The 20173-nt window shown below is 40.5% G+C and overlaps 1 protein-coding gene across 2 annotated transcripts in view; it reads left to right on the forward strand.

Moving 5' to 3' along the window:
* Nucleotides 1-2599: 2599 nt before the first annotated feature.
* ICA1 (islet cell autoantigen 1) overlaps nucleotides 2600-20173 on the forward strand; it is a 74285-nt gene continuing 56711 nt past the window's right edge. Inside the window, exons 1-4 of one of the 2 annotated variants that reach the window (XM_074863686.1) lie at nucleotides 2600-2797; nucleotides 14990-15036; nucleotides 16780-16818; nucleotides 19363-19534. In XM_074863686.1, the coding sequence (XP_074719787.1) occupies nucleotides 16802-16818; nucleotides 19363-19534 (189 nt within the window). In that variant the 5' untranslated portion in view covers nucleotides 2600-2797; nucleotides 14990-15036; nucleotides 16780-16801. The remainder of the gene's footprint in view (nucleotides 2798-14989; nucleotides 15037-16779; nucleotides 16819-19362; nucleotides 19535-20173) is intronic. The other variant, XM_074863695.1, reaches the window with a different exon arrangement.

The following is a 20173-nucleotide window of genomic DNA, read 5'->3' on the forward strand; positions in this document are numbered from 1 at the left end:
AGTTCTCTACCATAAAATGTGACATTTCCAACTGTGGTGTGGTTAATAGTTACACCTCAAAGGGCTGTACTTTATCTTTACTTGAATCTTACAGCAATTTTGATGATGTCATCCAAACAGTCTCCGTTTGCAAGAAGACGTGGTGTTCTATAAAACAGCAAGAACGGACTTTTTTAAGGTCAGTGGATCAACTGCTTAGCTGATTTAAGCAACTAGAATACTTTGATGCCCAAATAGGGAAAAAAAATGTTAGTAACAGAATGAATGTAGCGCCGTGCTTCAGGGTATTTCATGCATCCAGCTTTGCCAAAGAACTAAGCTTGTGAAAAGTAGTAGGTACACCTTATTTCATGCATCGCTTGCAATAACTGGTTTTTGTAGTTACATTTCTGTATTTCTGCTGCACTAAAAATATCTCCATGGGAGATAAGAGAGGTGCTAGAACAACCAGATGGCAGTTGCTTATATTTATAACATTCACGTCTGGTGATAAGCTATATGAAACATGATAAAAGATTAAGAAATGACTGCACTATAGTGAAGAATAAAGGTTTAAAAGTAATTTTTTGATGTTATATAGTAATCTAGCTAACACTTTAAGACAGTAAGCTGGATAATGCTAGAAGTTGCCCATAACTTGCAGAATGTTGGCCTCATGTAAACTAGAAATGAGCTAGTCCAAGTCCCTGATTCTAGGTATCTGCACACACATACATAACTGTTGGCTTAAAAATAGTTCCATCATTACAAAATGTTTTTCAGAATCAAGGTTTATTCAGGACTATTTGCCTTCCCACCCTACCCTGGTACAACTAAGAAAAATAATACTTTTAATTTTACCAAGTAAAATCTCCCCTTGTGCCTTGGTTCTTCTCCTGCAACAGCTAAAGTACTTCCTTCACATGCTGCGAGATTTTCTTTTTTCATATTCCTCAAGATTTGCACATATAAATCCCATTAAAAGACAGAATGAGCTCGTCAGGTTCACATAAGAAGGAAAAACTACCAAAACCCAATGCCAGAACTGGCTGAAGGGATCCCAGATCCTCATCCACTGCAGAGAGACTTTCTGTCACTTATTAGCACTGCTTCCCTTTGGAGAGGTAAGAAGTAACTCCAGGAACATTTTTTCTCTCAAAAACAGTAATACCTGGAATTCATTTGACTAATTGGGTAATACCTGTAATGCAAGTATTTACACCTGAGCCTGTTACTCTTTCATAGTCAAGGGAACTCATGTCCAGAGAACGGTTATGCTCATCAGAAACTAAATTAACCACACCCTAAAATGCACCTTTTTCTATTTGCTCTAAAATGAGCTCTAGAAGACCAACACGGCTTAACAGTGTCTACACTATAACGTCTAAAGGTAAATGAGATACCTAACATCAGGTTTCCTGTATGCCAAACTTCCAGCTGCTGAAGCGTGTTCTTTTTCTGCAAGAATGTGGACCCCATTAAGAGATTTGTTTCCCATGAAAATAACTGCTATTACTGTGTTTAAAAACAAAGACTATTCTATTAGGGTTTCTGCAGTTCTGGAAAGCAATCCCGTATTTCTTGCCCTAAACCCATTCTAGTTTGCCAGCACGCTGTCTGCACTATGTACACCATGCTCGGGTACAACCTGCTGTTAGAGGTCACACCAGCATCAAATAGGGAAATCAGACAACCTCCCAAATCTTACTTGAAATTCCTCAGGTTATACAACTATTAATTAAATTATCCCTTTTGACGTCTTCAGTCCTCTGGGAGTGCATGCTTAGCTACCTACCCATTAGGATCCCAAGTCCTTTTCAGAGCTACTGTCTTGCAGTAAAGTCCCTGTTGCTGTAAATGTCTTGCATTTTTGCTCCTAGATGCACGACTTCCAGCAAAGTGGTTCAGGTACACCTCACAGAAACACCGAGGCACTGATATGAGAGCTTCAGACCTCTGTAAGTTTCAGCAAATGATATCCCATTACTGTCCTCACTTCCAATCTTCTCTCTTCCCTCTTCATTTTCTACAGTTCCCTGCAGTCCCCTCTTCTTCAAAACTTTTCCTTGGGCCCTACCAACTCAACCTCATCTCCCCCACTCCTCCTTTCATTCCATGTTGTCCTTAAGCTGCTGCTCTCTTCACATGCAACACAGGAAAGTTAATGCTTCCCCATTTAAGTGGGAGAATTTTACACCCTGTTTTGCTGCTCCTCATTTTTTCTTCTATCTCCCACTTATCCAACAGCTCATTTTCAAATGCCACCTGTGAACTTTTCCCCTCATTTCAAGCTCTGAAATTATCTTAAAATCCACCTCGGAACAGCTCTCACAAAATCCCCAACGAGTTTCCACTACCTTGACGACAACTGCCTATTCACAGCAGTCAAAACATTTTATTTCCTCGATGCTCCTCGTAAGACGCCTACGGTCCCCGGCAGGCTGGGGCTGAGGAGAAGGGCTTGGGGTTTTGGTCGAGGCGGTGAGAGGAGCCCCGGAAGGGCCCCAAACCGGGGAGGCTTTCCCACCCCTCTCCCCTCAGGCCTCCCTCACGGCGCCGCCGGGGAAGGAGAAGGAAACGCAGCCCGGCCGAGACCAACGCCAGGAAGCGGCCGGCCGGCCCTGGGCGCCGCGGGCCTGGCGGCCGCCGCCCTCCCGCCTCGGGGGCTGGGCGGGCGGCGGCGGCTCCGCCCCGCTGCGGGGACCGGCGGAGGCGGCTCCGTTCGCTGCTGTGACGCCGGCGGCGCTGGAACACCTGGAGGGGCGGCGGCGGCGCCTCCGGCTCGGCCCTTCCTCCCCTCCCCTCTGCCGCGGGCAAGGTGAGTGCGGGAAGGGGGGACTCGCAGGGCTGCCTGCCGGGTCCTGGCGGGGAAAACGGGTTCCGCCAGCAGCGGCTGCGGCCGGCGTCGGGCAGCCCTGGTGGGGGCCGCCTCCCCTGCCGGCTGCCCGCCGGCTGCCCGCCCGCCTCTTGAGGGGCAGGAGGCGGTGCGGCGGCCGGGCCTGAGGCGCTGGTGCCCGTCAGGGCTTGGCGGCGGGCGTCGCCGGGGTCGGACCTGTCCAGGGGTGAAATTTCCGAGGCACAAAGATGGCATCTGTCCCTCCTTTTTGCCTTGGGTTCCCCCTCCCGCCGTGCGGTTATCTCGCCATGATTATTACATTTCGCCGTTTCTGCCTCCCTTCCTCCCGTCCGTTCTGTCTGGCGCTCTGCCCGCTGGAAGCGGGGAGGTTGGGGAGGAAAACGGCCGCTTCCCGCAGCGGTTTCCGGCTGGGCTGCGGGCTGAGGCGCGGGTTGCCCGGCCGCGCTGTGTGCCGCGCTCCGGGCGGCGGCGGCGGCCCTTGTTTTCACCTGAGGGCCTCGGGCCGGCTGGGTTAAGAGGGGTGGCAGGGCTTCCTCTGGTAAGATAACGTCAGTTATCAAACCAGGCACCGGGGCGTTAACGGCTGCTGGAGTTGGAATTAAAAGCCCCCAAACTTCCGATTTAACGCTTCTATTTTGTGAAAGGTTGATCTTGATAATCAGGTTTGTTCTGAGAGAAAGGGGTGAAGGGCACTGTGTTCTTTTATTCATCGGTATCATTGTGTGTATGTTCAGCGCCGAATGTAAATAAGTCTCCTGTTCCCCGCTGTTCTGTGTAGTGCTGATGGCCTCAAGGTCCTGCAGGCACCCTCTTGAAGCAGTAATTCAGGTTTGCCTTAGTTCAAATGTGTAAATGTGAAACTGAATCGGGTAATCTCAGGGGTACGTCCCTTAACCCCCTACCCCCAACTCACATTGTGGAGATATTTTAGAAGCTTGGCTTTGGAGTTGTTCTTCTGTTTGGTTGGTTGTAATATTCTGCCCCTGCCCACAAGCCTGCTTTAAACCAAGGTGACTGTTTATTTCCAGGAAGCACCTGTTTGTTGGTGGTTTCTTTCCACCCATGTTTCATTCTGTTATGCTCTTTCTCTCAGTTTCTGGATGGGTTTTATTTAAAATAAAATCAGAAAGCAGCTGTGGCCCTTGTTCCAGAGCAGACTTCTTGGAAATAAAGTGTTCTCATGTTTTGCTCTAGCAAGGCAATTGTTGTAAGCAAAAAACTTGTGTTTGATTACTTTTCCAAAGTGTTGGGCAGAGAAAATGGCAGGCTGGGTTTTGAAGTCTGCAGCGCAGGCTGCATTTGGTTATGGTCTTTCATCTGATTTTTCTGGTAATCCACTCTTTTTCCACTTTATCTATCCAGGGTTCCTGATGAGTGACTGGAAGTATCACTTGACAGTGCTATCTGCCTGGCCCTGATTTAGGAGTTGGAGTTCTTAGTGGTACTTAGCTTGAAGTCCAGGAACATCTCGTTTAGACATCAGCAATTTTTTATACTTCTGTTTGAAGAGGGTAGCCTACTGGTTTAAACTGAGTAACTTAATGATTTAAGATTTATGTTAATACCACTGAAGAAGGAATTTAGCGTAAAGCCACAGAGCTCTTTTGAGTAGTAAACTGCCATAACTGGTATAACCAGTCATGTTTTTTCCCATGGCAAGCTCTACTGGAAGATGATGTGGCAGTTAAATGCTGCCAAATCTTGGTTTAAATGAGTTTCTGAGGTTTCTTTACTGTCAAAACTTAATGGGTGAAACATTGTTATTTCCAGAAAGATTCAAACAGTGCACTCAAGAGTTAGATGCTGGTAACTGGAATTTGCCACCTTCTTGATTGAGAAAGAGTTAAGTGCTTTTTAGATAATGGTGACGTCTTCCATTGTGTTTGCGGGAGCTGATTCAAATACGCACGTTATGTTTGCAGGTTCAAGAAGACCAGTTATGACTGTATGAAAGGGGAAAGGTTTCTTTAACATTTTTCTTTCACAAGATTATAATATTGGGGTGTGGAGGTAATCACGTAGTGCAAAGTAAAATTTCTGTTGAACCCTACTACAGGGTTGGTTTCTTCCCCCTTAGCAGAGTTTCAAGCCCACCCATCTTGCCTGTTCTTCTCTGTTATCTGTACAGGGCTGCTAAATTGTTCTGATGAATTCCCAAGTAACCTTTTTCTGGAATAAATGAATAATAACAGCTCTTTTCACTCTTCAACTAGTGTTGAAAGCTGTTGGTACAAGTTGGCAGAAAAAAATGTGCTAATATCTCAGCTAAACTAGAAGTCAAGAAATGTCCTCAAAGACTCTTTTTAATACTTTTTTCAATATCTTCTCCAACAGTGTTGCTCTGAAGTAGTTGATTCTTCAAGATGTTTTGTCACTTCTCAACCATAAAATCACTCTAAAGACAAAATTGTGCCACAGGATGCAGAAGCATTAAAAATACAAAAACCTGGAGTGTGAAGAATGTTAAACAAAGCACCAAACAGTCAAGAACAGTAGAAACATTTGACCTTTTACGTGTTGCTAGTAATAATAGTCTCATGGTATTTTTTCCTGTGGCTATTGTTGCCCATGGCAAATGGAGGGGCGTTTTGACCTGTTAGGCAATCACTTACGTCAACCTTGGGAACTGTCTGTTCTGAAACAGTATTCAGCTCCATCTTGCAAGTAGCTCCATAGGGATCACCACTGCTCTAGGAACAGTCGACTGGCGTGGCAGGATTTGAGAACAGTAATATAAAAGTTGAGTGGACTATGTATCTATCAAGAATATAACAGCCTGTACAAATCGTGGTGTTTATTCAAAAGGCAGTGAAAGAAGATCGCCCTGTATTGTTGTTGCTATGCATGCTGAAACTGTTTTGTTAATCAAATCTCTTATCCATGGATGTGAAATGATCTCCTGAGGGAATCTAGAGAAAACTATTTTCCCGTTCTGTCCCCTGGCATTGTTTCCCCTCGGGTGTAATAGCATTGCTTCCTGACTTCTGCATGGATGAAAAGGGAGGAGGGAGGCAGAAACCTGAGAGTGTTGACGGTGTCATCAAATAGGATATCTAAATAAGAGAGCCATTAGTTTGAACTTCTAAAACCATATATATTCATATTTCGTATAGTATGCATGTGAAAAAAGTTTCATTATTTTTTCATGTACATCTACTGCTTTTCTCATAGGTTCTGCAAAGGAAAGGTTTCCTAAGATTAAGACTCTAGACTGATTGTGGGTAGAATGTGTCACAAAAACCATCTTCATATTGTCTTTTATAATCTGTGCACAGCAGGTGTTCCATATGGCATTTTCTTTAATAGTATTCGGCTACTAAATTTAAAAACACTGTTTTTTAAACTCAGAGAACAAGTGTGTATTACAAAACAATTTGATAGTCATTTCAGAGAAATGAAGCAAGTTTGCATTTAGAATGAGATTAAATACTGCATTGCATATATCCCCAGCTTTGCTCATTTGCAGAGTGAGGTTTGATTTGCCACTTGACAACTTATATTCAAATTATTCTTCCATAAAACACACATATAATTTATGATACTTGCCTGGTTCTTTCCTGAGGACATCTGCTCAGTGTTCTTCACAAATATAAGTGGAACACTAATAGTCAAATAAAAGATGTTACCTGAGAGCAAACTGATAATGTATGTGTTCTTACATTATTTCACAATAAGCAGCTGAAAAATCAGTATAATCTGAGAAAGGAATTTAAATATCTGTGTCTTTATGTAAATGATGAAGTTCTGCATGCAAGATAACTTATCTGGAAAGGGCTGTTGTTTGCTTGTCAATCTTCCAACTGTAAGTCTACCAGCATTTATTTGAAATATTCTGTTCTGAGACTACATGTACTATGTCATGACTACATGTGCCACTCTTATCAATGTTTTTGAGGTAAACCACTGCTTTTAGGAATTTGTCATTCAACTGTTTAAAAAATGCAAAAAAACCCCCAGCTCCAGGTGTCACTTCAATACATGTTGTACTCTAGAAAGGAAATCACTTACACCTGTAAATTTGACTTGATAGTTTTTGGAATAATATGACAGGCATATAGTACCAAATAGACACAAAATTGTTTCTTAGAGAGGAATGCTAATGTTTGACTTGGTCCTTGGTCCTTCGTGGGAGCAAAACCAGGTTTTAAAACACATGGTGACATAGTGCCAAATTTCCACTTTTTCATGTTGGCTAAAACTTACCTCTAACTGACTGAGTACTGAAAACCAGTGCAGTTCAGATGGATTGATACTCTTACATTCTAGGTATAACTGAGTGATAATTTCCAATGTGCAAATTTTCTCTGTTTATCTGCCACTGTCTTCTATTAACTTTTACATATCAGAGTCGGGAACAGAAAAATAAGATACATGTAAGAGACTAAATAATTGCATAAGAAACAGGGCTCTGGATATAATCCTCTGTTTAGGCTACACCAGGAAATTAAACAGAATAATTTCTGATGTTGATTGTGTATTCTAAAATATTAGAAACATGATAATTGTTTTTTGGAATAAAGTAACTCTTAACAATACTTTCTGTAGTAGCTATTGGTTATCTGCCCTGCACAGAGAGTATTAAGAGTCAGTGTAAAATTCAGTGAAAGACACGCCATTATATACTTAATGTCAGTAATAGTACTGCTCATTTTGTTGGATGTACTGTTTATAGACAGGTGCCTAGATAGTGCTAACAAAATGACAAAAAGAAGACCTGAAACATCCAGAGTTCTTCGTACCTTGTGCATGGTTTCTAATCTTAGTCATTTAAGATACCTGCTTGTATTACTGTGGTTTGTTCTCCACACAATTTACTAGCTTGAAAAAGAAGGGAAAAGGACTGTTATATTGTCTCAAACTACCTCCTTGGAAAAGAAACTCCAATTTCTCTGACATTTCTGTTGTTTTGAGTATGTGGTTGGGGTTTTTCTGCATGTCAGATTTTGGGTTTGTTTTTTTTTTTTTTTATCATTTGAAGGATCAAGACAAATGAATAAATGGAATGGAATAAATGAACTTGTTGCTGGGGTGTTTCATAAACATTGATAGAGAGGAGAAGGAAATGGAGGAAATTGTATATAGAAACGTTAGTTCCAGAAGTGCTTGCAGTGAAAGGAAAAATTGGTTCTAGTGGGCTTACGGGATGTGACTGTGTCCCAAGCACAATGTGTTACTCAGTACGCTGCTGAATCTTTTTTCTCCAGTAATTCAACATACCATTATGAAATCCCAGTTCTAAGACAAGTGGAGTGGAGAAGCACTCTTACTGCATGATTTAGTCATGTAGTTCAGGTGCTTCATGTGGAAACCATCATTTCTGTGCACTCAGAGGACAGTGGTGAGGCTCTAGTTCAGGTGCCCAGAGTTGCTCTTTGGAGGTTCTGTTCACTATCACTAGATGGGCTTAGTATTGAGAGGCTTGTATAGTAGTTTAGACACCACAGATAATTGGGGTCAAACAGCATGAATTTCTTTCCCCCTCAGCACCTCCCAGGTGTATCAATATAACAGGAGCCCCTCTCTATACAACAGATGCTGTTTCTCCCTGTGCTTCTTTTAAGAATGCGTGAAATTTCTTTCTAGATGTCAGCTCCTGAAATAGATTGAAAGAGTAATTCTGTTGATACAACTGCTTTATAAGATTGCAGTATTTCTTCTGAAACGCTGTGGATAGTCTGTAAGGTACATGCTTCCCAGGATAAGTAGCAAGGCTGTGGATCTGTCTGAGACAGAGGAATAGATAGAAAGTTGTAGTGGATGAAAGGAACTGCTAAATGCAGCATTTGCAGACCAATTCTGCAAACTTTTTGAATTAATAACTGCTTCAGTGAGTAGTCTCACAGAATGAAAATACTCCTGGATTTAAAGCTAAGTATGGATTAGAACATCAGTGATGAGCATTAAGAGCTTTAGAGGAAAAAATAAATTTTGTTATTTGCCATATTGATATAACTTAAACTCTAGATTCATTTTAGCTGTGTGACAGTGGTAGCTATTCATGTAGTTAAGAGTACGAATACTTGTAAGTCTGTGTATAATCTTGCTGCTGAATGCCTACGTAGACCCAGACTTCAACTTTCACTCATTTCCTGCACTGATAATATGGATAATTCAGATCAATAAGCTGCTCTATTCTCTTTTGCTTGGGAAAGGCAAACTCAAACGTGATTTGAAGCTCCTGGTCTGTGTGTTCATAGGCAGACCAGAGAAGGTATAACTGTGCCCTGCCTAATCTTCATCTTGCAGTGAGACTGCTTCTTGCTTTGGAGGCCCATTTGCTTGATTCAGTCTGGTCACAGCTTCCAGGGAGCAGAATGGGGGAGATAAGTTGTCAGCCAAGAGCTGTTGGAGGCACAGATGGCATTGATTCCCTCACCTAAGCACATTTTCTTCCCTTCAGAGTATTTTACATAAGTGAAGCTATCACCCTTAACTTTTACAGATAGAACTCCTTAAAATTCATTTTTTTTTGTTACTTAGTACCACTCTACTATTACTGTATTAAAAGTTTCTTAGAAGATTATTCATTTTAATAAAACGACTGTATTGAGTAAATCAAGTGCAGTGCATGAATCTGCCATATTTGAAGTTGTAAGTTGCAGGGGTTTTAGGGTGCAGAGAGCCTGCTGGGATTTGAAGAACCACAGAATGTATTAGCTGCTTTGAAAGGACAGTAAACTGAGAGGGTAGTGCTATCAGTGAAAGTGCAGACTCTTCTGTGTCTTTTTTGATGAACACATTACTTTCACATAAGGGTTGCTGAATTCTTTGCCTCTCATTAAGTTCCCTGTTGTTTCTGGGTGTATCTCAAAGAATACGTTCAATCTACTGCCTTCCTACATAACTATGCTAGGTCATCTTTGGATGTTAAATTTGATCTGTAGATCAGCATTTATAACATTTTTGCAAGGATTTCAGCTCATCTCTTGGTTTTGGAAATTTGTGATTAGTTGAACAGTTTCTTTTAGATACAGTCTTCACAGTTGAAAAGATTCCTGTTTGCTCTCTCTGGTTGCTTACCACTTTCTTCTATCTGATCTGTTAGCTAAGCTGAGAGTACAGTAAGAGCTGTGTAACCAATGCTCAGCCAAGGAGAGATATTTGAATTAGGGGGAAAGATTTTACTTTTTGAAAAATTTATTTCCTCATAACCTAGGAGAGCATTAAGAGCTGAACTTCACCTTGCCACATGACACTTCTTATATTTATGCTCACTAGGAAAGAAAAATTATCTGAGTGACATTGATATACAGGATTGTTTATTATCAATTTAGCTGTTGGAGAGAAGGCACTGATACCGTCTTATGAATAATCTTCAGATACTACTTGTATAAAGTTGTTCAGCTCTTAGGAAACCATACAACTTATGCTGCAACAAAGTGTAATATAATAAAGCTAAAAAAGAGAAGCAAGTATGTACAAATGTACAGAGCATGAGCTGGAAGGTAAGCCTAGGGTATGCTGGAGTCTAGATCACTGAAAACACCATGAAAGCATTTTCCTGTTTGCACAGAAAGATGTAGACGGTGTATTCAAATGGTATTGGAGAATACAGAGAATTGGAGGATTTTCCATAGGAAGTGCCATGCCAGTTGCTAATGAGTGTCCTCAAGTTTCATTCCATCACCATGGCTAATAAAATATCTCAGTAGGAGGATAGGGTGATGCAGTATGCCAGAAATATTATGAAGTTCTGTGTGCATTCCAGCTATTTTGGCTTTCTGTGGAAATAATTTGCAGGTAAATAACCTACAGCCCAGGTAAACTCTGCCACAGATGCAGAGGTACCATAGTTGCCTGTTCGCGGGACCATCTTGGTTCCAGCATGTTTTGTTAGCTGTGGCAGAGCACTGCGTGAAGGCAGCTGTACCGCTTCTGAAGCCAGGCTGAGCCTCAAAACAGTTCGGCTGTATTTCGGCATCCAGGCCGATAGGCTGTGCCAGTCCCCTCTGGTGTCAGTCTGCAAACAGGGAGGTTTGTGGAACACAGTGCTGAGGCTTCTTGTTGGCTCCTCAGAGGGCCTGATAGGGATTTGCAAAGTTTCAGCAGGGCTTATGAACCCAACTGGTTCAGTATGGGAATGGATGCTTCAGTGCTGTTGTCCCTTGTGTTCTGGGTGGACTTGTTATGAATAGGGCCAGCTCAGGTTTAATGCTAAAACTGAGGTAGCATCTGTCTGTCTCAAAACACTGGGAAGCACTTGCAAAATTACTGGAGCTGTGTGTGGACTTCTCCAGGAAACCTCAGATCCAGCACTGTCCAGCAATAACCGTGGCTTTGCTGTAATGTCAGCTGTAATGTAGCACTGCCTTTCCTAGCATGCTACAGAGCACCCGTGTTTGCTTCCCTACCCCACTTCCCTGCACACCCCCCCCGCCCCCATCTAGAGTATCCCAACCTTTTGTTTGCCAAGATAAAGGCTGTCTGTCAGGGAGATCACAAGTGTTGCATAAGTCCTTATCAAAGATAATGGAAATTTTTGATACAAATGCTTTCTGATGGGGTGGTGAATGCTTTTTTTTTAAAAAAATCAGTGTCAGCATAATATTATTTATTGAAACTTTATTTTTTTAGTCTTGATACCCTGGGAAGAAAAAAAGAAAAAAAAAATCCCTTACATCAACTCCTTGTAGCAAATTAAGCTTGTTTTTATACAGAAAACTCTATGATAATGTAGGTTAATTTTAAATTTGACTGCAGTTTTCGGGGAAGGTATTGGTGGACTCTAGTTAGTGTCATGTGCTTCTGTTGTAGTCAGCTTTGGCAAAGAGCAACTCTCTTGTTACTTCTGTTCGGGACACTTATGTCTTGTTCTTCAAAAGCATAACAGAGTTCAAAACCTGAAGTAGTCCAAGGTTATGTGCTCAATCCTTGGTTTCTCTGCAGCCTCAGGGCCAGCATTTCACAACTGTAGGGATTCTTTGTTACATGGTTATGAAGTGTTCCTTTTAATTCCTGGATACCTCCCTGGGCGGTTTCCAGTACCCTTTTATTAGCATCTCTCACTTTTTGTGGCCGGACTCATGACTTTGGGATTTCTTAAAAAAAAAATTTCACTGCTTTCAGCTATCCCAGATACTTTTAATAATGTCCTTTGTTACAGTTGAGCCAATATCTTAACCCTCTTTGGTTCTTGGGCTTGGAATAGACTGTAACAGCACATCAAGTTACAGATGATAAAAATAAATAAATTATGTCCCTGCTAAATGACTGCGGTGACAGTTTACATTGTACATGTAGCAATATCTGAAGAATGGAAACTGTTCGTGTTCAAAGTTTCACCATGAATGAAAATAAATAAGATGACTAAAAAGTAAGAATATTGGAGATAATTCTTAGAAAGAAAACATACTATACTTTTTGTGTGTGTGTAGCCACAGGGGTCATGGTGCAATGTTATTCTGCTGTCTATTTACACCATTCTTAGGGAAGGTGTTCTGTATTAAACCAATGGTAGCAGCAAACTTGCTGCTCTCCAATCTCATCTTCTTTTACGTTGTAGAAATTTTCACAGGATCATGTAGGTTGGAAGGGAGCACTGGAAATTACATAGTCCAGCCTCCTGCTTAACCAGGCCCAGTTAGAGCAGATTGCTTGGGACCATGTCCAGCACTTGCTTTACTGGGCAGCTCGTTCCAGTGTTTGATCACTCTCATGGTGAAACGTTTCCTGCCTGTATTCAGTTGGAATTTCACACGTTCCTGCTGTGTCTGTGGGCAGTTGTCCTTCCAGTTTGCATCTCTGAGAAGAGTTTGACTGTTTGCTTTACATCTCTCATTAGGTAGTTGTAGACAGCATTAAGGCCTCCTGTTAGCCTGGTGGTCTTACAGCTGAGCAAATATGTTACAGGATCCATACCCTGAGCAGCAGACTCACTCCAGTATGCCAGTGTTTTTCCTGTATGGAGAACCCAAAACTGGACTCTACTTCAGATGTGGTCCCGCAAGAAGCTGTAAGGATTCTATGGGATACCATTGCAAAGACATTGCCAAAATCAGCATACAACATCCACTGCTCTCTCCTCATTCACCAGAGGCAGTCATCTTGTAGTAGAAGGTAGTTGGGTAGTCAGACATGATTTGCCCTTAATAAATCCATGCTGACTGTTCCCACTCACCTTTTTGTCTTTCATGTGACTGGGAATGGTTTCCAGGAGGGTTTTCTCCATGATATTTCCAGGAACTGATGGTGCAGTTGATGGGCCTGAAGTTTCCCTGATCCTCTTTGCTATGTTTTTTGGAGATGGATATGGTGTTTATCTTTCTCCAGTCATCAGTCACCTCTTTTGATCACCATAACCTCCAAGAGAACAGGAAGCACATCATTGCAATGGCATAAGCCGGCTCCCTCAGCACTCCAAGATCCGTCCCATTTGATCTCATGGACTTGTGTATGTCCAAATGGCTTAGGTACCTCGGCTCAGTCTTTCTGTAATGTGGGTAACGACACATACCCACAAACCCTGACAGTAGGCTTGGAGAACTAGAGAGCCACAGGGCAGACCTTCCAGTGAAAAGCAAGGTAAAAAGGTACCTCTGCCTTTCCATATTCTCTGTCATGCTGTGGCTCTGTGTCTTCCTTAGCCTGCTTTTTGCTGCCACTGTTTTTACAGAGCACTTCTTGCTCCCCTTTGCATTCCTTGCTAGTTTCAACCCCATCATTGAACCTAACTCCATCCCTGCCTACTGAGGCATTGCTTTTGCGTTCTCCTGAGTAACCTGTCCCTGCCTCCATCTTCTGCATGCATTAGTTTTGCATTTGAGTTCATTAAAATTAATCTATGTTGGCCTTCTGCCACAGCTGCTCAACTTTCTGCCCATGGAAATGGACTGTTCATGTACTTTGAGGAAGCTGACCTCAAAGATCACACAGTTGCCCTGGGCTGCTCCTGAAAACCCTGTTAAGGATATGACTGATCTAATAAGACTGGATGTTTCTTAAAAATAAAATCCTATCATTACAAACTAAAAATAGATACATTTACAGTAGAACTCAGATACAGATATGAGAATTCCTGTAATAGCACATCAATTACATCCAGCTCAAGTAAATATTCCTTTATTATGTTCCTCTACCTTTGTTTCTGATTTTAATATCTATGTTAATATATGCTGTTTCCATTTCAGTAGAGCTTAACTGTGATGCTGAAACATGAAATATGAATTAGTTTACAGTGCTGCAAACATTACAAAAGTGTATCTAACTTGAAACAAGGTCTATGTGAATGGAAATCATTTAGGGTACCATTGAGATCAGTGGGACCCAAACGCACATTTGTGGTCTAAATTAACAGCTAAAAGAACAGCGTAATAGTAGTGGACATCCAGGTTTTCCAGAGTGTTCTCAGTCAGTCAGAAAGGTGAAACTCAGCTGGGTCTTCAGAGGCATAACTGGTTTCTTTATGAAAGTTCCTTGAACAGCATCAGGAATGAATGGGATGCAGGAACATTCTTGATGGAAATTATAGGTGAAATGCTACTTATCAAAAGTAATGTGATTCTTTTTGAGCAACCACAGTTCTGTTTTCTCAATGCCAGTGCTTACTACGCTGTTTTGGTACAAACTGAATTCTCATTTAGGAAATAAAACGGGCTCAGGGATTGAGCTTGAGCACTGAGATTCTGCTTGTTGCTGCTGTTTAATTGCTGCCGTCTCCCTGGCATGGTTTTTATCTATACCACCAAGAACTCTTTGGGACCTTTCTCTCTCCTGGCATGTTTTGGGTGATATTATATGCCAGGAATGATTTCCAGCAGGTAGTGTAGGTAAGACTGTACTTTTTCCTTCCACTCTAATGGGTTATACAACACTATCCCAGCAGGTCTTGTAAAGCCTCAGACACCTCAAATGCCATCATGTCACACAGCAAGACAGGGAATATATGCCCTCATTCTCATACCATGAAAACACTGTACTAATAGCTGTGGTACAGTCCTCACTTTGAACTAAAAAAATCCCTAAAAAAACTAAAACAATATCTTAAGGGCATAGGGGTGCTATATGGGACTGGGAGGAGTATAACTAAGATCCCAGAGTCAAAATACAAGGTCAGATGTTTAGGAAGAAAGAGCCTGAGCTATGCTTGCAAATGAGAACTGTTTCACCATGACCCTGATATAGTTTTCTTTTTTAAATTTTTTTTTTTTCTTTTAGGGACATTCATTTCCAGGAGAGTCAGGTGAACATGTACAGTGTACAAGGTCAGTGCCTTAGTCCTGTTCCTCTGCTGGTCATTTACACTTTGTTCCACGTAATATGTGTGCTATTCCATGTAGATAGACTATTCTTTGCTTCCTGTCAAACCAAGTGTGCTGCTGAGTGAGTGAGTCATGGATGTGTGTACAAGCTAAATCCTGTGTTCTTATCTCACTCGCACACACCCACGGTTGACTTACGGAGGACGAGTATTAAAACAGTGAAGCATAAAGGTGTTAGAAAACTGGAGTTAATGTTGCCTGTGCCTTATGGCTCTAGGAACTAGCAAAACCATGACCGATGCTGTCCATTCTGTATATTGTGTGACTCAATGGTGCTATAATGCAAAAACCAATCTGAAACAGTTCTTTCTTCCTCTGTTGCTTAGCTGTTGGCCTCTACATTTCAACTCTGCTCTGAAGACAGAGTAATGAATTTCCTGCAGTGCTTATAAGCACTTCACAAAAATTCTAATTCAGGAAAATTTCCTGCTCTGATACAATCTTGCAGCATCTCACGGAACTTTGCCAGAAAGTTTCACAGGTACTGACAGCAGAGAGGTTAGAATCAGAAATCTGGGATTTGGCTCCAAATGGAAGTGCGTGTGCTTTATGGCTGCAGGAAGCACTCAGGTTGTTTGCATTCCCTTGTTCAGGTTCCTGCAATCTGTTCCAGTCCCTTTGCCGCTCCAGTGCTAACCATACTGTCTGTAAGCAGCGCAGAGCTAGATATGTTTCCAGTGTCACGTCTCCCTGTTGCAGCCCCTTTTCTCTCTCACCCAGATTAGTGCCAATGTTCAGTTTCAGCACCATTACCTTCCTCGCTGCTTTTTTCATTACTGTTTTCTCAGTCAGTCAGCTTCATATCTTAGTGCAGCCTGTTGGTGTGTTACTTCTGTGCCTGGTCTTACCAAAGGCCATTTCGCAGCAGCACCATCTGACCTGCTTCTTTTTGGTCTCATCTGTGATCATGCTGCAGTGCCTCTGTTCACACGCTGGCTGTATGCTGGAGAATAGAGTCCTCTCTGAAAGCAGCAGAGAAGCCAGGTGCTCATTGTTTATAAGGAATGTCTGGCTTCGCTTGTGAATTTGGCCTGGAAGGAGTGTGCTCAGTTACTGGTGGGAAGTGATGTGCGTACCATCTGGTCAGCTCAAAGTACAGTGGGAGACTGAGTATCCAAGCTGGAGATACAAACTTATAAAATCTAAAGTCCAAATGCATACATATCATATTCTATCCTCAGGAAATGTGGTGTTCCTCATAGAAAAACCACCTGGTGGTTAAATTTCGCATCTGTGGCTCAGTAGCTAGTGCTTTTAAAAAAAATAGATCAGTGAGACATGGGCAAAAAAAGTAGCTGAACTGTGTTGTGGCTAAAACATTGGGGAAAAAAAAAACTTGACTGAGGAGGATGCCTAGCCTGGACAATTTTGGCTTGTGTTGTCAAAAGTCACTGCATTTATGCCAGGTAAATTTGCTTTTGCCTGGAAGATTTGCTAACATATAATAATTGGCAACACCAGCAACAAAATTTAAATGTCTTTATCATGGTTTTAAGCAAGAATTGTCTGTTACATGAGGAAAACATTTGGTCCACAGGTTGAAAAGTTTTCTGTTGTAACATGGTAAACAAGATACTATGCTACAACATAGTAATTTTCTATGTGAAAAGGTGGGGATTTTCTACGGTCTAACTTGAAAATTATGTTTTAAAGATGTTTGTATTAACTGATAATTTCTTATCTTAGGTGTCTGAAGAAAACAAGAAACATGGAAGGTCATAAGTAGTAAGTACCTTGTTGATTTTTTCTTATTCTAAAGAGCTGATGGTGTTTGGCATGTTAATTTGTCATAGCCTGAGTCTATCACACATTATGTTCTGGCATCTAGTATTTATATGAAGTCACTGGTAGACATTCTGTTTAAAAAGAATAAAAATAAAAAATTAATGACTGCCAAACAGTGGAAAAACAAGTGAGTTGACTAGATAGAAAAATAGCGTGTTATCAATTTTCTGCTTAATGGAAAGAAGGGCATGAACTGTGTATTTAAAGAGGTTTATCCATGGTCATCAACTTCAGAATAAAGTACATCCTTATTTTAGTTAAATTTTCTGATAGTTTAACAAAACCTAAGTAGGTCCGTGATTGCTTGACATGAAATCCATTTTGAAAGGTATTGACAAATGTCTACCAGTAAAAATTGTCCACCGAATATTTCGGTAATGGGATTATAAATCTTTCATTATTTTAAGCATAAATGGGAGCCAGGAAATTCTCCAAATGAAATCAGAAGCTGAATTTGTGTGTAGTGGTAAACAATTATATTCTTCTTATTCATTCAATTGGTTTATCAGTCTCTAATTCAGGAATCTGTATTAATCCCAGCATTTTAGTTTTTTTCTGTGACCTCATATTAATAACTCATTTTTATTCTTTGCACCATGCCCCCAGAATTTCTAGTGACCTCGAGTGAGGTAGATGCAAGGCAGGTTGACATCAGATGAATTATGGTATTTTCTTCACTAGCCCACTGAACTGAGATATCAGTTATTTGCACAGCTGTAGCAGAAGTTAAAGCACACAACTAGCTGGACAGCTAGAGTCTTTATACTACCTTGTGAGCAGGTTTTGTATTTTTTTATTATTTTTAAAGTAATGCTACTTTATTGAGCTCTCATATTCTGTTTTCTCATAATGCAGGGGGATCTTCTTGTTATTTATTAGAGGTTGTAGATTTTGTACTTTAAAGATGCAGCATATATCAGGTCAATATAGGCTTAACTTGATAGGCTGTCGTCAGAGAGCGTAATGGCTTGTTTGTTTGGAATTCGAGGTGAAATGTGGTATGTTCTGCATGTATTGTTTATTTTGTGCTGTAGCACCAAGAAGGCCTTTATTTTAATTTTAATGAAATTCATAAAGTATTGGAACTAATGTTTGGGTAGAATTAAATGGGTAAATATCTTTACTTTTCAAGTTTGAGGAAGAAGCCAAGAAGTGCTGTGTATAAGTGCATTTTGAATTTTGTTCTTGCTCACTTCCAGTTTAATTTCTTACTATCTCTTTGGTGATTAAGGCACTGATTCCTAACTCGCTGATTAAAAATAACCAAAGCAAGTAACAAATCCCTGTGAAAAACCTTCCTTTTAAAGTTAAACTGTGTTACTAGTAACTGTGTAGGCCAGATGTGTCACCCTTTTGGGGAATATGTGTACCAACGGCTTGTTCTTTCAGAATGGCCATAGTATTGCACAGCAAACTTACATGTATAGATATATTATATAGATATATATGTCTGTGTATCTCAATACATGTTGATGTGTATGTTGGGTCTGAAGACCTCTTGGGTAGCATCCCTGAGCTGTCTGTGTGTTGTGAACAGAGCTAGTAGGCACTATCTCAGTAATGAACCACAGGTGGAGGGTATTTTTTTCAACATAAACTCAACCTCTTTAATTTTCCTGGAGTATTTAATATAGCAAGTTTTAGAAACCTTTTAACTTCTAAAGATCTGCAAAATCACTGCAGCGTTTTGTATATGTACATAGAGGAAAAGGCATGTACTTTTGCAGAAATTAATAATGGAGTAGCACTTCCTGAAAGAGATCAAGATTTTATTATAAGGCTATATATTAAACCACCTTGGTATGGTTTAAATATTGTGGAATATGGAGTTTGTCTTCAAATTGCACTTTTTATTAGGTCTGCTACAGGAATGCAGAATCATCTGTCAGTAGAAAATAATCTTTGGAAAAAAGATTACCTGTCACGCACCCACAGTTGTCATGTAGTCATTGCATAAAGACATGAGCTAGCTATCTTTCACATAGCATGCTCAAAAGAGATTCTTCTAATTCTTTATTATTCAACTGTAAAAAAGGGAGGGGAAGAAGTAGTCTAATTCCATTCATAAAATGAACTTTGTGAAATCCTGACACTGCTGATATTGCATGAAAATTGCTGCCTGCTTAAGGAACTCTGCTAGTTCACTTGAAACTCTCCTATTAGTTATATAAAAATAAAAAGTTAATTCCATGGGCTATAAATCATTCCATAACGCATTGGGAAGAATTCTCTGCAGCTGATTATTTGACAGTACTACATGCTGAAGACATTCAAATTGAAAGCAGTGTATAATTTTCCAAAGTAGGATGGGAAATATAGTACTAATTTAATTGCTTTGTTATTAATGCATAATGAAGAAATGCATGTTAGAATATACGTGTCTTCACGCAAATGCAATATTCTTGATGGAAAAAATCTAGCATGTCAGACTTATTTTTTAAGCATCCTATTGAAGTTTTGTAATTTTGTTTCTTAATATTCTAGCAATTATCCAAGGGAATTTTATGACCAATATGCTCAAAGCCAAGAAAAATCTGTGGTCAATAAAATGCAACAGAAATACTGGAAAACAAAACAAACTCTTATAAAAGTTACAGGAAAAAAGGAAGACGAACATGTTGTGGCTTCAGATGCAGATCTGGATGCAAAACTAGAGGTTTGTAATATTTTCATAATGTGTCTTCTCTGTTAATTTTTAAAGTGTTTTCATTTCCATCAAGCCTCTAATATGTGTACACATATGTGTATACATTTTAATCATTATTTTCTTGTAATAGCTTTTCCAATTTCTGACAAAAGTACCTATGCAAATACGGTGAATATAGCGACATTTTGTAACACAAAACCCCACGTCCCTCAAGCTATATTTGGAACCTAACATCTCTTGTATTTATTTTCATTTTGGGGGGCAGGTTTTTTCCTTTTGTTGTCGGGGAGAGCAGGGGATTGTCCTTTGTGCTTATATCAGTTGTTCTTACCCTTTGCTAATATCAGTTTAGGATTTTTTTAAAAATAGTGTTCTATAGTATATACAAATTACATTCTTTATACAGTTACAAAATACCACATATACCAAGAAAACATACAACATACCAAGAAGGAGCAAGGTGCATAGTGAGCTCTGCTCTCTGGAGCTTTTGTGCAGGTAGCTGACATGACCAGAGAAACTTCTGTAAAGTGTAACCAAGAGAAGGATTCCTGCTGTGTGACAAATACAGTCCTACTGTCAGTATCTTTAACCCCACTGGATTGAAGAGCTTGAACATCTTTGACACAAAGCAAAAGATAGAGAATG

Source organism: Strix uralensis, chromosome 1 (assembly GCF_047716275.1).
Source record: "Strix uralensis isolate ZFMK-TIS-50842 chromosome 1, bStrUra1, whole genome shotgun sequence".
Taxonomy (NCBI): domain Eukaryota; kingdom Metazoa; phylum Chordata; class Aves; order Strigiformes; family Strigidae; genus Strix; species Strix uralensis.